General features: G+C 46.9%; 1 protein-coding gene across 4 annotated transcripts in view; it reads left to right on the forward strand.

Annotated features, from left to right (window-relative positions):
* The first annotated feature begins 277 nt into the window (after positions 1-277).
* Positions 278-15,010, forward strand: part of Fbxw10 (F-box and WD repeat domain containing 10) — a 38,582-nt gene continuing 23,849 nt past the window's right edge. For 2 of the 4 annotated variants that reach the window (XM_039087280.2, XM_039087281.2), the window contains exons 1-7: positions 278-994; positions 4,534-4,704; positions 5,621-5,821; positions 5,923-6,050; positions 8,010-8,132; positions 12,052-12,161; positions 14,044-14,244. In XM_039087280.2, the coding sequence (XP_038943208.1) occupies positions 481-994; positions 4,534-4,704; positions 5,621-5,821; positions 5,923-6,050; positions 8,010-8,132; positions 12,052-12,161; positions 14,044-14,244 (1,448 nt within the window). In that variant the 5' untranslated portion in view covers positions 278-480. Of the gene's footprint in view, positions 995-4,533; positions 4,705-5,620; positions 5,822-5,922; positions 6,051-8,009; positions 8,133-12,051; positions 12,162-14,043; positions 14,245-15,010 lie in introns of those variants that run through there. The other 2 variants (NM_001416545.1, XM_063269016.1) reach the window with 2 other exon arrangements.

Raw genomic sequence — 15,010 nt, forward strand, 5'->3', positions numbered from 1 at the left:
ACATGTAGGGCACTGGAACAGACTTTAACAGCCACAGATGTAAGAGGGCTACACCTGTTTGTCTTTATGAATATTTAAAAGTCCTCAAGAACAGCAACTGAAAGACGCTCACTCTTTTTTGTTTTTGTTTTTGTTTTAAGGGCCGTGTTATAGTCTACATTTGGTTAAGAGCATAGCTGCTATAGAAATGAGATGACCAGCTCTTCTAGAATATACAGTAACTGTCTCTGCTTTTGTGGTGCCAGGGCTAGGAGATTTACGGTAAAGCTATGTTTCCAAGGAAGTCAGTACAAAAAGCCAGACTTCTACAGGCAGTTTCTGGGTCACATCAGTTTACCATCCATCGCAGTGGCTTATGTTTTCTCCAGATGTTCATCCCGAAGAGGCTCCAAAAACGCTATTTCTCTGCTACCCTGTCCCTCTGGTGTTTGGTGGTGTTGCTAACGGGCAAGGTTTAAATGAGCTGGTCATCTCAGAGTCATGGAAAACACGGAACAAAAACTCAGGCAGAGCCCCTATTTTTGTTGTGAAAAGGGATCCAACTGGGTCCCCGTGTGCCATAAGTGTGAAGCCTGTGTCTTAGCGTGGAAGATCTTTGCCACCAAAGAGTGGTTCCGGAGGGTCAACGACACATCCCAGAGGAGATTTCTAGTCAGCATCTTGGTGCAGTTAAATAGTCTGTATTTGTTACAGTATTTCCAGAATATCCTAGAGACTACCCAGGGGAAGGACTTCATCTACAACAGGTCTCGGATCAAACTCAATAGGAAGGGGGGAAAGGAGGAGGAGGTTGTAAAGTCCTCCTTGAACCAGATGTTGGATAAAACGGTGGAGTCGAAGATGAAGGAGATCCTCTGCTGGTTTGGCAACAGCACCCACCGGACTAAGGCAAATTATACTCTCTTGCTGCTGCAGATGTGCGACTCAAATTTACTGCTCACTGCTGCCAATGTGATCAGAGTCCTGTTCATGAAAGAGTGGAACAATATCTCAGGTGAGCGCAGAAAGCCCCAGAGACCAGACACAGGCTTGGGAGGGGCACAGGTGCAGACAGGCTTGGAAGGGGCACAGGTGCAGACAGGCTTGGAAGAAGGGGCACAGGTGCAGACAGGTTTGGAAGGGGCACAGGTGCAGACAGGTTTGGAAGGGGCACAGGTGCAGACAGGTTTGGAAGGGGCACAGGTGCAGACAGGCTTGGAAGAAGGGGCACAGGTGCAGACAGGCTTGGAAGAAGGGGCACAGGTGCAGACAGGCTTGGAAGAAGGGGCACAGGTGCAGACAGGTTTGGAAGGGGCACAGGTGCAGACAGGTTTGGAAGGGGCACAGGTGCAGACAGGTTTGGAAGGGGCACAGGTGCAGACAGGCTTGGAAGAAGGGGCACAGGTGCAGACAGGCTTGGAAGAAGGGGCACAGGTGCAGACAGGCTTGGAAGGGGCACAGGTGCAGACAGGCTTGGAAGGGGCACAGGTGCAGACAGGCTTGGAAGGGGCACAGGTGCAGACAGGCTTGGAAGGGGCACAGGTGCAGACAGGCTTGGAAGGGGCACAGGTGCAGACAGGCTTGGAAGGGGCACAGGTGCAGACAGGCTTGGAAGGGGCACAGGTGCAGACAGGCTTGGAAGAAGGGGCACAGGTGCAGACAGGTTTGGAAGGGGCACAGGTGCAGACAGGTTTGGAAGGGGCACAGGTGCAGACAGGTTTGGAAGGGGCACAGGTGCAGACAGGTTTGGAAGGGGCACAGGTGCAGACAGGCTTGGAAGAAGGGGCACAGGTGCAGACAGGCTTGGAAGAAGGGGCACAGGTGCAGACAGGCTTGGAAGAAGGGGCACAGGTGCAGACAGGTTTGGAAGGGGCACAGGTGCAGACAGGTTTGGAAGGGGCACAGGTGCAGACAGGCTTGGAAGAAGGGGCACAGGTGCAGACAGGCTTGGAAGAAGGGGCACAGGTGCAGACAGGCTTGGAAGGGGCACAGGTGCAGACAGGCTTGGAAGGGGCACAGGTGCAGACAGGCTTGGAAGGGGCACAGGTGCAGACAGGCTTGGAAGGGGCACAGGTGCAGACAGGCTTGGAAGGGGCACAGGTGCAGACAGGCTTGGAAGGGGCACAGGTGCAGACAGGCTTGGAAGGGGCACAGGTGCAGACAGGCTTGGAAGGGGCACAGGTGCAGACAGGCTTGGGAGGGCAGAGGCTGCCCAGAGTGCTGGTATGGGACTATGAACCTTATCCTGACATCCTATCATTTACCAAAGGAGGAGTGATGAGTGGGGCTTCATTCTGAAAAACTCCACTGAGAAAAGCAGAAGGAAGGACAGAACTTTCGCCCTGGGGCACTGGATACAGATTCATGCCTGCCTTGGGCTCAGACCACTGCAAACTGGTGTCATTTCTTTCTTGCACTAGGGTTTGACTTGGTGTAGGAGGGGTGTGCTGAGGAAGCTGTGTTTTGTTTCTCAACTGCCATGGGCAGAAACCAAGCCAAACAACAAAACTTAGCTTTAAGAAGTTTCTTCTTACTGTGCTGCTTGTGTAAGCATGAAACCAAATCTTAGTAAGATGCTTTAGAGGCCAAACATGACTTAAAGTCCAAAATTGCCCAGGGTACTAGTGTATAAGCAATAATTTGCACCTGAGTTTCCAATAGGATTTGATAAAAAATCAGACTGTGGTCCTCTGCCAAAGCCTGGCCCAGCAGTTGGTCTGAGGCCATGTCAAGCTGTTTCTGACTATACAGACATTGCTGGACCCAGCCGGGAACCTTCTTGGCCCTGGGTATTGACAGGAAAGTCTTGAAAGTATTTGACTGGCTGGTTCTGGACAGTAAAAGAAAGCAGAAGAGAGGCCAGAGACCTGAGATTAGGAAAGGTCAGGGATCAGAGAAGTTTAGCCAGTGGTGAGTGAAGAGTGGGAGATGTGGTCTTTAGGGGAATTTTCAAGTTTGAGATCTTGAAGGTGGGTGATTCTCGGTCCCGATGGATATTTGAGTTGTGGTCACGGTCTGATGGGTCCCTCCCTGCTTTACAGATAGGTCTGCTTTTCTTGGCTGGCCTGGAAACTTAAGACTTTTCTCTCCCAGTCTTCTAAGCCCTGGGATTACAGGCATGCAGCACCACACACCACCTTTAACAGAATGCCAAAGCTGGATGACCTAGGATGCAATTAGATCCTTACACAAGAAAGAGATTAGTGATGGCTTTGCCTATGGGTACGTATGAGCACCCAGTGAATGTCTAATGCCCGTGGAGACCAAATGAGGGTGCCAGAACCCCTGGAACGAGAGTTACAAACTGTGCTGAGCTGCCCCGTGAGTGTGAGGAACCAAAGCACAGTCCCCTGCAAGAGCAACTAATGCTGTTAGCAGCTGAGCCATCTGCCTGGTCCTTCTCTTTGTATCTTTGATATCAAGGACGTACAGAATGAGACACTTGTGGGAAAGCGAGAGAATCCAAGTGCATTAAAACTAAGTTAGAGTAACGTGAGGCTCCCTAAGTCCGGGGAATATGAACCTGGGGGCTTGGTTACCCAGCATGGCAGCAGAAAGCCTGCACCTGCCCCCAGCACCTTCCACTGCAGTGTGTTCCACTGTGCAATGTGCGCATCATGTCCACACCCCTCTTGTGATGGCTCCATCCCATGCTGTAGGAATCCGCTGTTCACCTTGGGGTTGTATAAGCCTAGTTACAGATTGTGGCAAGTTTCTTCCTAGGAGAGCATCTCTCTTAAAATGTTAGAAGTTCTGGGGCTAGAGAGATGGTTCAGTGGTTAAGGGAAGGCTGTGCTTTGCAGATGTTCTCTTCTGCACTCCGTGGGCATCTGCATTCAAGCGTGCACATCTCCACACTGAGATACATTAAAAATAATAAAAAGAGGTATTTTTAATTAGTCGTGATTTCTATTCTGAATCAAGGACAGTCATATGTTGAAGGAAATCAGCCAGAGCGTCAGAAGAAAGTGGCCCTTCCTGCAGGTCCTTCTGTGAACCACACCACTTTGCATCCTTATGCTTAGAGTGCTAGCGAAATCCGCAGCATAGATTTGCTGTAGAGGCTCTCTGAGATTTTTACTTGGAAACTCGGAGGCCTTGAATCAAAACAGCAAGCCTCTGCTTCCTTCTGCATGCATGCTTGTCTCTATAACTGTCTCTGTATATGTGTTGGGAGGGGGTGTTGCTTCCAGGCCGTCAGTATCCACAGATGCTCGTGTTCTTAATAGAAAATGGTCTTATATTTGTATAGAACCTGTGTAACCCTTCCAGGGGTGTTAAAGTGCCTCTGGTTCATTTATAGACCAATGACAGACCCAGTGTTACGGCAGCTTCTGTGCTGTACAGCTCAGGGACTAGTGACAAAAACTCCCCACATGTCTGCTGTAGATGTGGGCTTTTTTATTTTTATATCAGTTTGTGGTTGATGAATCACAGATATTCAGGAAACTGGCTGTATTTAAACAGAATGAGGGAAGATAAGACCTTTTCTCTCTACCTCGTTTCCCTCCACACACTTACTTCAAAAGCAATCTTGCCTACTCTGTCCTTCAGGCCTCCGTGAAGACGCCTCCAATGTGATATTCTTCCCCGAGAAAACCTACAACGCTACACATGACATCTCGTATATCTCTTGGTCAGCTAGACCCAAACCCGTGTCATTCCCAATGTCCAGACATTTAGGTAATAAACTTGGGACTGAAAATGTGGACAAAGGAACAACTGGTAAGTCAGGCTGTGTGAAGACATCTGACACACCATTGTGGGAATTTGGCTTACCCTACAGTTTTAAAAAAAGAAAGACTATTGTTGGGTCTTTTGTGACTTGATGACATCCTACACCAATAGTTTGACTTAAGGTTTTTTTTAAAAATTTTTTTGTATGGTTATGGGGTAGTAAAAACATTTTGTTGTTGCTTTTTTGGGTCAGTCTTAGTATGTATCCCAGCTGGCCTTGAACTCAGGTGCTCCTAGATTTGCCCTCCTATCACAATCACAGGCATGAGTTACTGTGTCATTATTTTTACTTTTGATGACCTTTTCAGGACCTGACCTCGTATGAAGTCAAAGAGCTTCTCTAGATGAACTTGGAAACTCTCAATGGAGTTGGAGGCACTGGCAAGGCCAGAGAAGCCAGGGACATCAAATGTTAGAAACTAACCTTCATTTAACAGTAGGCGTTGGGCTCTTGGGATTTTTTTCCCCTCATTTAATCCTTACACCTGGTAAGAGAAGAAGGATAAAAACTTGTCAGTATTACCATTAATGTTCTTGCCTTCACCTCCATGGTGTCTCTGAGATATTCCTAGAAATAGAGATCAGAAAGGAACTTTCTAGAGCTTCCTTGATTTTTTTTTCTCCCTCTGTCCTGGGCCAGTGTGTCCTCTGTCTCCTGAGCTCTGACTTGGTACATGGTGGCCCTCTAGAGTTCGACCCAGTTATTGTTTTTGAATCACTGGATCAGAGCTCCTGTACGTTTGAAACAGGAGGTTCTTCTTCCTGTGGGAGAGAGATAGAATATTCAGTGGCCTAGGGGTAGATGTGGAGATTTATTTTGGGGGAAGCTTTGCTGCGGTGGATTTGTTCGGGGACTAGAGTTACTACAGACTCAACCATCTACCTTTCTCTGGCTTTGCTCTAGAGGCAAAAGCGAAGAGCTCGCTCCACGTTATCTCCGAGATAAATAAGGAGATTTTTGGAAGAGGGGGCACGTCCAGGCTGGGAGATGAGCCGTGCAACCTGCTGCTGAGCCTGGATCATGTCCAACTCCTGTCTTCTGGGTTCAGCAAATACCGGGACTTTATACGTGACCTGCCTCTCCACCTCTCCAAGTACATTCTAAGTATGCTGGGTAGATAAGGGGGTTTCTCAGAGACTTCCCATCTGAGCCTAGCTCGGGAGGAGGGGATGTTTCTGGGTTCATCTTTCTTCTTTTCCCCCCAGGGATGCTGGATAAGAACAGCCTGAACAAGTGTGTCTTTGTCAGCCAGCACTGGGCCACCCTGGTCCAGCAGGTCAAGGTGGACCAGTCCATGCACTCCTTCATTCAGAACCAGATCACTCTCCTGCAGGTACTTGGGTCTGAAAGGGTTGTGCTTGGGACCAGCTTGATTTTCAAACTACTGTTGAACCTTTGGGTCTCCCGGGTGGACTCCAAAAATGGCTTCCTATCCATATTTGCAGCTACTGCTGTGTGTTCTGGCCTCCCCATGGGTCCTTATCTGTCCTTCTACTGTCATTGTACCCTTCAGGGACAAATATAGAAACCTTCTGGGTAGCCCAGTGGGATGGTTCTGGGGGTGTTGGTGCCTGCTACAATGCCTGATGACCTGAGTTCAATCTCCTGATCCCGTAGGATGAAAGCACAAATTTCTGCAGGCTGTCCTCTGACCACACACATGCTGTGGCACAAGTGTCTCCTCCCAACACACACACACACACACACACACACACACACACACACACACACACACACACACAAACACACACATACACACACACAAGCAAACAAACAGAAGAGCAAATTACAACACATTCTTTTTAAACAGAAATCTCTCAGGAACACAGGGTTTCCTAACCCTCAGGGGACTGGGCCTCCAGCTCACTGGTACAGCATTGGTCTAGCCTGTGCAAGGCTCTAGGAAGTTTAGGTTCGGAAATGGCCAACTGCCATTAACTAATGAACGCATCACCTCACTCAGTAGAGAGGGCGCATTACTTTGCATTTTAAAGGCTACAACTTATTGTCCTTGTCTATCGGGAACTAACCATGAAATAGCTCTCTCGAATGGCCATCTCTTGAACTGCAAGATCCCAAGCCAACTCAAAGGTAGAGAGGCAGAAAACTCTCCTTCTTGGTGAAGATTGTGGGCTGCCGCAATCACAAAGCCATGGGTGAACTTCCAAATCCACTTCGAGCTACTCACATTGTTTACGAGGCCTAACTGGGTTGGGTTTAAGTTATCAGGAAGTTTACTCCAGCATGAGGCATGTCTGGTGTTTCTACCTTTGTTTCTTACCTGGGACCTAACTCTGAACCATGTCAGCCAAGTGGTGACAAAGGAGGAGAAGCAGGCACAGTAGGGCGGGCCACCGGCAGGAGCTGCTCCCTTCCCTTCCAAGCACTTGGCCTTCATCGGCCTCCTTGATTTGTTCACACACCGTCTTGATGTAACTGAGCAGGCGTGGGCTTCAGGGCTTGGCCATCTCCAGATTTCATCAACAACTACTTTCCCCCCTTTTCTCTGGGAGAGTAGAAACGAAGAGGAGCCATTTCTTTTGTGTGCGTGTCTGTCTGTGCATGTGTGTCTCCCAGTGTGCGTTTGTTTTAAATATATATTTAAGGCTGGGGATTTATCTCAGTAGAGTCGTGTTGGGTTCAGCCCCCGCACCACAAATTTTTTTTTGAGATGACAGATATCATTGTTATGTATTATCATGCAGAATTCAATGGTTTGAAGTATATAAATATATATATTATAGAATGGTTAAATGCCACTAACGGATATATCACCTCACACCACAGTGAGAGCACTTAGCTTTACATTTAAAAATATAATCTCTTATCATTAGTTATTGTGAACTTACCATGCAGTAGATCGCTCGAACCTCCTCCTGTCTAACCCTGTGTGTCCTTCGACCATAACCTCTGCCCCTTGCTCCTCAGGAACCACCTTAGACCCTATTCTGGTAGCTACTATTCCCTTCTGCTTTTTAGGACATCAACCTTGTTAGATTCCATACAAGTGAGATTATGTATTTGTCTCTATGTGCCTGACTTATTTTAATTAACATAATGTCCTCTGCTTCCACCCACCCTGTTGCAAATAATGGTATTTCTTTCATTTTAATTGTTTGGTATATTTCATTGCGCACGCGTGTGTGCACATGTGTGTGTGTGTGTGTGTGTGTGTGTGTGTGTACATCATTAATGGATACTTACTTAGCTTTAGCTATTGGGGATAGTGCGATAACACACAAAGGAGCACAGATGTCCAAGTGAGCTCGTTCTTTCTCTCTTAACCACACAGGGGTCCTACACGAGGGGGATAGATCCTAATTACGCCAACAAAGTCTCCATCCCGGTTCCCAAAATAGTAGATGACGGGAAGCGTTCACGGTCAAAGAATCAGAAGTGGAAACTGAGAACAAAGGTGGGTTTCGGTGTGATCTGAGGTAAGTAGCTGAAGGCGTCATGTTCCCGTTGGCCACTGCAGGTTGGAGGCCAACTTCCAACTAAAATGTGCCTCTGTCACTAAACTGCATGGAAGCCCTTGAGCTTTCTGAGCCTCGGTTTCTTTACTGACAAAATGGGTAGATGAACAAACTCAGAGATGAAAGCTTTAGTTTAGTGGGGGGGGGGTACCACTTCCTGAGAAGGCCAAAGTTCATCTGTGTTGCTACCCACATATAAGCCACTCCTTCTACATAAACCCTGATGCCGTCATCTGCTGGATGAGTGAGGTTCACTAGGATGTCCTCTCAGTGGTCTGTGTCAATGGCACTAAGTCATCTGGTAGAGATTTCAGGGGCTAGGAGCAGTGCTAGCCATGCCTCCAATTCCCCTGAGTCCTAGGAGTCTACCCATCTCAAGGCCCCTGAGTCTGCTGCTTTGGAATGGGAAGGGCGTGGAACGAGGGCTAAGGCTTGTTTAGAATGCCAGATTTCTCACCATACTACTGACTTCATTCTGCTGCTTAATGGAGGGGAGAACCAGTCATCCCCTCCCCTTGACAGTACTTAAGCAATAATATAAAAGAACAAAGGGAAGAAATTTGGAGCATTGAGTATTTACCACATAGGCATTGTAGTTACCTGTAAGACCATCCCATGTCTGCTCCTTCCTCTCCGTTGACGTTTCATTTATTCTAAAGTCTATTCAGTTGGCACCAAAAAGATACTCAATGAGGGGTGATTGGACTTGGGTTCCCATAGGGAACCTTCGGAGTATAATTTAGAGATGACGTACATGTGTGTGTGTGTGTGTGTGTGTGTGTGTGTGTGTGTGTGTGTGTTTTTCCCATCTGAGAACCCAGAGGAGGGGGTGGTAGCATAGCCTGTGGAGGATGGTGAGACAAGGGTTAACTGAGAGCCTGCTGCCCTCCCAAAGGCCCAGTAGCTTTGCAGCTCCAGTTAATCATACTACCGAGAACTATGGAATCCGACCTCCCAGACGATTTGAATTTTCAGGAGAAGGTAAAAAGTCTGTGTTAGGCAAAATCACATGTTAGCCAAGTGTAGTAGCACACACCTGAAATCTGAGCGGAGGCAGGGGGATTGCCTAGGCTACATAGTGAGTTCAAGGCCAGCTTGAACTGACTCAGACACAAACAAAAACAAAAAGAACTTCTTGCTTTAAAAAAATTTCATAGCAATCAGTTAAGAGGGTTTTTGTTTTTTCCCTACAAACAGTGTAAATTAAGACATTTGTCAATCTTATTTTCCTGCAAGCTTTCATCTCTGAGTTTCATCTCTGTTCATCTACCCATTTTGTCAGTAAAGAAACCGAGGCTCAGAAAGCTCAAGGGCTTCCATGCAGTTTAGTGACAGAGGCACATTTTAAGCACAAGCACACTCACGTGCATATGTGCACACACACACACACACACACACACACACACACACACACACACACACACTACTTTTCTAAGTATGTTTCTCTTCCATGAGTGACAAGGCACATAGGCACTGGAAGTAAGGCAGGTTTGCAGAGCATCTCTGTGTGAGTAAAGATTAAGAAGGGTGAACAGAGGCATCTGAGGAAGAGTCCCGGACATGGAGGAGAAGGTTAGGGTTCAAAGAGGCTTCAACGAGGGATGATCTAGGGATGTCTGATGCAGACACCATGTTGTAGGCTGCTCTTGTAGCAGCCTCTTTCCTTTCTACCAGTCTAGTGTGAGTCTTTCCAGCCTTCCTTCCTGGGGAAAGGAAGTGTTTGGGTCAGTCATCTATACCAGAAATTTTCATGTCTGACAGGCTGGAGCCTTTCAGAAATTGTGTGGTGAATGGCTGCAGGGAAGGAAGGAGGAAAGGGGAAAGAAGGGAAGATAAGAAACAAAGAGAATTCCCCCCTCCCCCCGTTGAGATTTGATAAAACTGATGTCCCCTCCTTGAGTTGTCTCAGATAGGTCACCTGTAAGGTGATGAGAGCTCTGTGTGGGCACGTGGTCTACTTTGTAAGTCAGCTGCAAGGACAATGAAGGTCAAGCGTATCTGACCACGCCACTCAAAGGCGCTGAGTACAGCCCAGTGTGTTCTGTGCTATCGGGTACCTGGACTGTAAATTACAAATCCTGGTTTTGTGTGATGCTTGGTCGAAGGTAGCTTTGATTTGGTGTATTACCATGCCCATGTGAGCTTGCCCATGTGAGTTTGTCTATGGGAACATGTCCATGAGAGGATGCCCATGTGAGCTTGCCTGTGTGAGCTTGTCTGAGTGAGCATGTCCATGTGAGCTTGCCTGTGAGCTTGCCTGTGTGAACTTGTCCATGACAGCATGCTCATGTGAGCTTGCCCATGTGCGCATGTCCGTGTGAACATGTCTGTGTGAGCTTGTCTGTGTGTGCTTATCCATGATTACATGTTCATGTGAGCTTGCCTGTGTGAACATGCCTATGTGAGCTTGCCCATGTAAGTTTGCTTGTGTGAACATGCCCTTGTGAGCTTACCTGTGTGAACATGCCCATGTGAGTTTGCCTGTGTGAGCATGTCCATGCGAGTTTGCCTGTGTGAACATGCCCTTGTGAGTTTGCCTGTGTGAACATGCCCTTGTGAGTTTGCCTGTGTGAACATGCCCTTGTGAGTTTGCCTGTGTGAGCATGTTCATGTGAGTTTGCTTGTGTGAACATGCCCTTGTGAGCTTGCCTGTGTGAGCATGTCCATGTGAGTTTGCCCATGTGAACATGCCCTTGTGAGTTTGCCCGTGTGAGCATGTTCATGTGAGTTTGCTTGTGTGAACATGCCCTTGTGAGCTTGCCTGTGTGAGCATGTCCATGTGAGTTTGCCCATGTGAACATGCCCTTGTGAGCTTGCCTGTGTGAACATGCCCATGTGAGTTTGCCTGTGTGAGCATGTCCATGTGAGTTTGCTTGTGTGAACATGCCATGTGAGTTTGCCTGTGTGAGCATGCCCTTGTGAGTTTGCCTGTGTGAACATGCCCTTGTGAGTTTGCTTGTGTGAACATGCCCTTGTGAGCTTGCCTGTGTGAACATGCCCTTGTGAGCTTGCCTGTGTGAACATGCCCTTGTGAGTTTGCCCGTGTGAGCATGTCCATGAGAGTTTGCTTGTGTGAGCATGTTCATGTGAGCTTGCCTGTGTGAACATGCCCTTGTGAGCTTGCCTGTGTGAACATGCCCTTGTGAGTTTGCTTGTGTGAACATGCCCTTGTGAGTTTGCTTGTGTGAACATGCCCTTGTGAGTTTGCTTGTGTGAGCATGCCCTTGTGAGTTTGCTTGTGTGAGCATGCCCTTGTGAGCTTGCCTGTGTGAACATGCCCATGTGAGTTTGCCTGTGTGAGCATGTCCATGTGAGTTTGCTTGTGTGAACATGCCATGTGAGTTTGCCTGTGTGAGCATGCCCTTGTGAGTTTGCCTGTGTGAACATGCCCTTGTGAGTTTGCTTGTGTGAACATGCCCTTGTGAGCTTGCCTGTGTGAACATGCCCTTGTGAGTTTGCCCGTGTGAGCATGTCCATGAGAGTTTGCTTGTGTGAGCATGTTCATGTGAGCTTGCCTGTGTGAACATGCCCTTGTGAGCTTGCCTGTGTGAGCATGCCCTTGTGAGCTTGCCCGTGTGAACTCCTTTTCAAGAAAGTTGTGCTCTAAGCAGCACTTGGAATTCAGCTGTGGAAGTGGGTAGAACCAAACTGTGGAAATTCTGAGTTCAAACCTGAGTTAGTACCTTCATCTTAGTGTTTTCCAGTGCACAGGTACCCTAAGGGTCTGCTTATGGGCCTCTCCCCAGCAACCCCAAACAGCAGCTACATCCTTGAACGGAAGAGATCGGGAATGGGGGCGGTGCATCTAGACTCCGGGTAAAGTCCATGGCGATGCTGACTCCACTTTCTCTTCATCAGAATGATTACAACTTGTGGACTGCTTACCAGAACCAGGAAACTCAGCTGATCCAGATGGAGGAAAGGAATGTTTTCTGTGGCACCTACAACATCCGCATTCTCTCTGACACGTAAGTATGGTGTGAGAAGTTAGCTCTCTGGGGACCTTCGAAGGCCTCTTAGGCTTGAGAGGCAGAGCTCCTCCTGCTAGGCTCCAGGTCTGAACTGGCATAAGAACCTGTTTGAACCACAAATGTTTAATCTGCACCACTCTCTGTGGCAAGTCACGACGCCCTTAGTTTTGGATGTTCTGATCAACAAACGTTTGACAGGTTACACACATGAAATCTTTGGTTCTTTACAATTTTATTATCGTCTGGTTCCAACTTGAGAACTAATCTGTGCTGGTTGGGAGGAAAGTCCCATAATCCCAGCCAGCGTACAGAGAAATACAAGTCTCCTGTGATGTGTCACTGGGAGACCACCACCAATATTTGCCTTAGTTAGCGTTACTATTGCTGTGACGAAACACCACGACAAAAAGGGAAGGAAAAGGTTTATTTAGCCTACATATGTAGAATGAGCATCCATTGAGGGAAGCCAAAGCAGGGACTCAAACTGGGCAGGAACCTGGAGGCAGGAACTGATGCAGAGGCCATGGAGGAATTCTTCTTCCTGGTTTGCTCCTCATGGCTTCCTCAGCCTGTTCTGTTACTGTTCTGTTCTGTTAGGACCACCAGCCCAGAGGTATCCCCACCCACAATGGACTGGGCCTTTTCATATCAATCGCTAATTAAGAAAATGCCCTACATACTTGAAGGACATGGGAATATATAATACATTTCTGTAACACAATACAGTAAAATACTCGGTAACTATTTTAAATATAAAAATGTGTTTATAATAATCGAACCACATGACATCATCAAGATATGCCATAAAAGGCTTTATTTATTTTTTGTGTATGTATATATGTATGTATGTATGTATGTATGTATGTATGTATGTATGTACGTATTTAAGGCTTCGATAGAACACGGGGCCTCACACCTGCTAAGTCTGTATGTACCTGCCACCGAGTTGTAACCCCAGCCTTAAGAAAGTATTTTAATAGTTCCCTCCTCCCCCATATTTTTTGGCCTAGTTCCTTTCTCTTTATTCACAACGTTTCATTGACTTGGCTGTATCTTATTTCTGGTCAGCATGGGGATAGCTTGACAAGTTGTGTGGGGACAGCTGCTCCTTACATGTGTGCAGGGGGGTGTCACACTTTAGATGTCACACTTTAGATGTGACACAAGGGATCAGGAGGTAAACACCAAGATTTCCTCCTGTTCAAAGTGATTTTGCCTTCACTGTTTGCTGGAACATGGCCTCCTTACTCTGCGGCTGTGGTGTCAGCAATGACAGTGTTCTCTTTCACAATTAAAGATGGCTCTTTTCAGACAAATTATTTGGTCAGCCTGTTCATATCATACCCAGTTCTATAGTAGTTTTCCCTGGGCAGTGGTGGATTGACTATAAAGCTTGTTATGAACAAAGGGTGATTCAGTCTTCTTTATTGCCAGGGGTACTTATTAGCACAGAACCCCAGACCTAAGAACTGCTCCTTGGATGTTGGCTAAGGGGTAAACACAGGAAGAGAAAAATGTGGCACACACGGACTTCCCAATCATATTCCTCTGAAGTTTTCTATGGGAAACAGACTTCCACAGTCAATTGAGTTTGGGAACTTTCACTCAGACTAATCTGACATTGAGGGATTTAGCATACATGAGCAATGTTTTTAAAATATAAATTTACGAATGTGGTCAGGGTTTAATCCTCCTTGACACAGACTTCTGTAGAGTGAGGTAGGGATCATCAGGTCCTATTTTCACTCAGCCTTGCCTTCTGAAAGGCTCTGGATTCCTTATGACTCCACCGCTGTAGGCAAAAGTCAGGTGCTGTATGGGCCCAGGGAGGACACTAACTCTCTCCTGTAATCCATCCCCACCACCTCCTGAAACCCAGGTTTGACCAAAACAGAATCATCCACTATAGCGGGGGCGATCTAATGGCTGTGTCCTCCAATCGGAAGATCCACCTCCTGGACATCATGCAGGTCAGGGAGCTGCCCATCGAGTTCCGAGGCCACGCTGGCAGTATCAGGGCTCTCTTCCTGTCGGAGGAGGACAACATTCTTCTGAGTGGGAGTTACGATCTGAGCATCAGGTGAGAGGTATAAGATCATGGTCCTTGTCCAGCCAAAACTAGGTAGCTTTTGGGAGAAGCAAGCATGGGATGCTTTGTCCGTTTTATATTTATTTATAGGTTATCCTGAATTATATTACTTCTAGACTGTCTGTAAAAGCAGGGTTCTTTTTGCAAGATACAAGCCAGGATTTTATTTACTGTTTAAAATAGATCGGTAAGTTATCAGATGTTGGCGTTGAAAATCAGATTTTTTTCTGTTTCTAAAAAATATTCTTAGATAAACATAATATATATATATTTAAATAAATTATCTCAAGAGAAATTAATTTTTTATGGGGTGGGAAATATAATATGGAAACAAAACCATGTTTTTTTTCTTTTTTCTTTTTTTTTCTTTTTTTCGGAGCTGGGGACTGAACCCAGGGCCTTGTGCTTGCTAGGCAAGTGCTCTACCACTGAGCTAAACCCCCAACCCCAACAAAACCATGTTTAAACTGGGTATATTCATATATTTTAGTTTTAGAGATTTATTTAAAAATTAAAAGAATATGTGTATGTGTACACGCCTGTGACTGGGTATATGGCTGAGTGCAGTTACCCTTGGGGGATAGCAGAGGGTGTTGGATATCCTGGAGTTAGACCACTGTGAGATGTCTGGTATGGGTGCAGGGAACCAAACTTGCGTTAATGGCTGAGCCATTCCTTATATTAAAGAAAGTAATAAACATTCCTGTGCCCATTGCTCAGACTGGGAAAGAGCCTTCCCTGGCCTCTGAGTGATCTC

Source organism: Rattus norvegicus, chromosome 10 (assembly GCF_036323735.1).
Source record: "Rattus norvegicus strain BN/NHsdMcwi chromosome 10, GRCr8, whole genome shotgun sequence".
Lineage (NCBI taxonomy): Eukaryota > Metazoa > Chordata > Mammalia > Rodentia > Muridae > Rattus > Rattus norvegicus.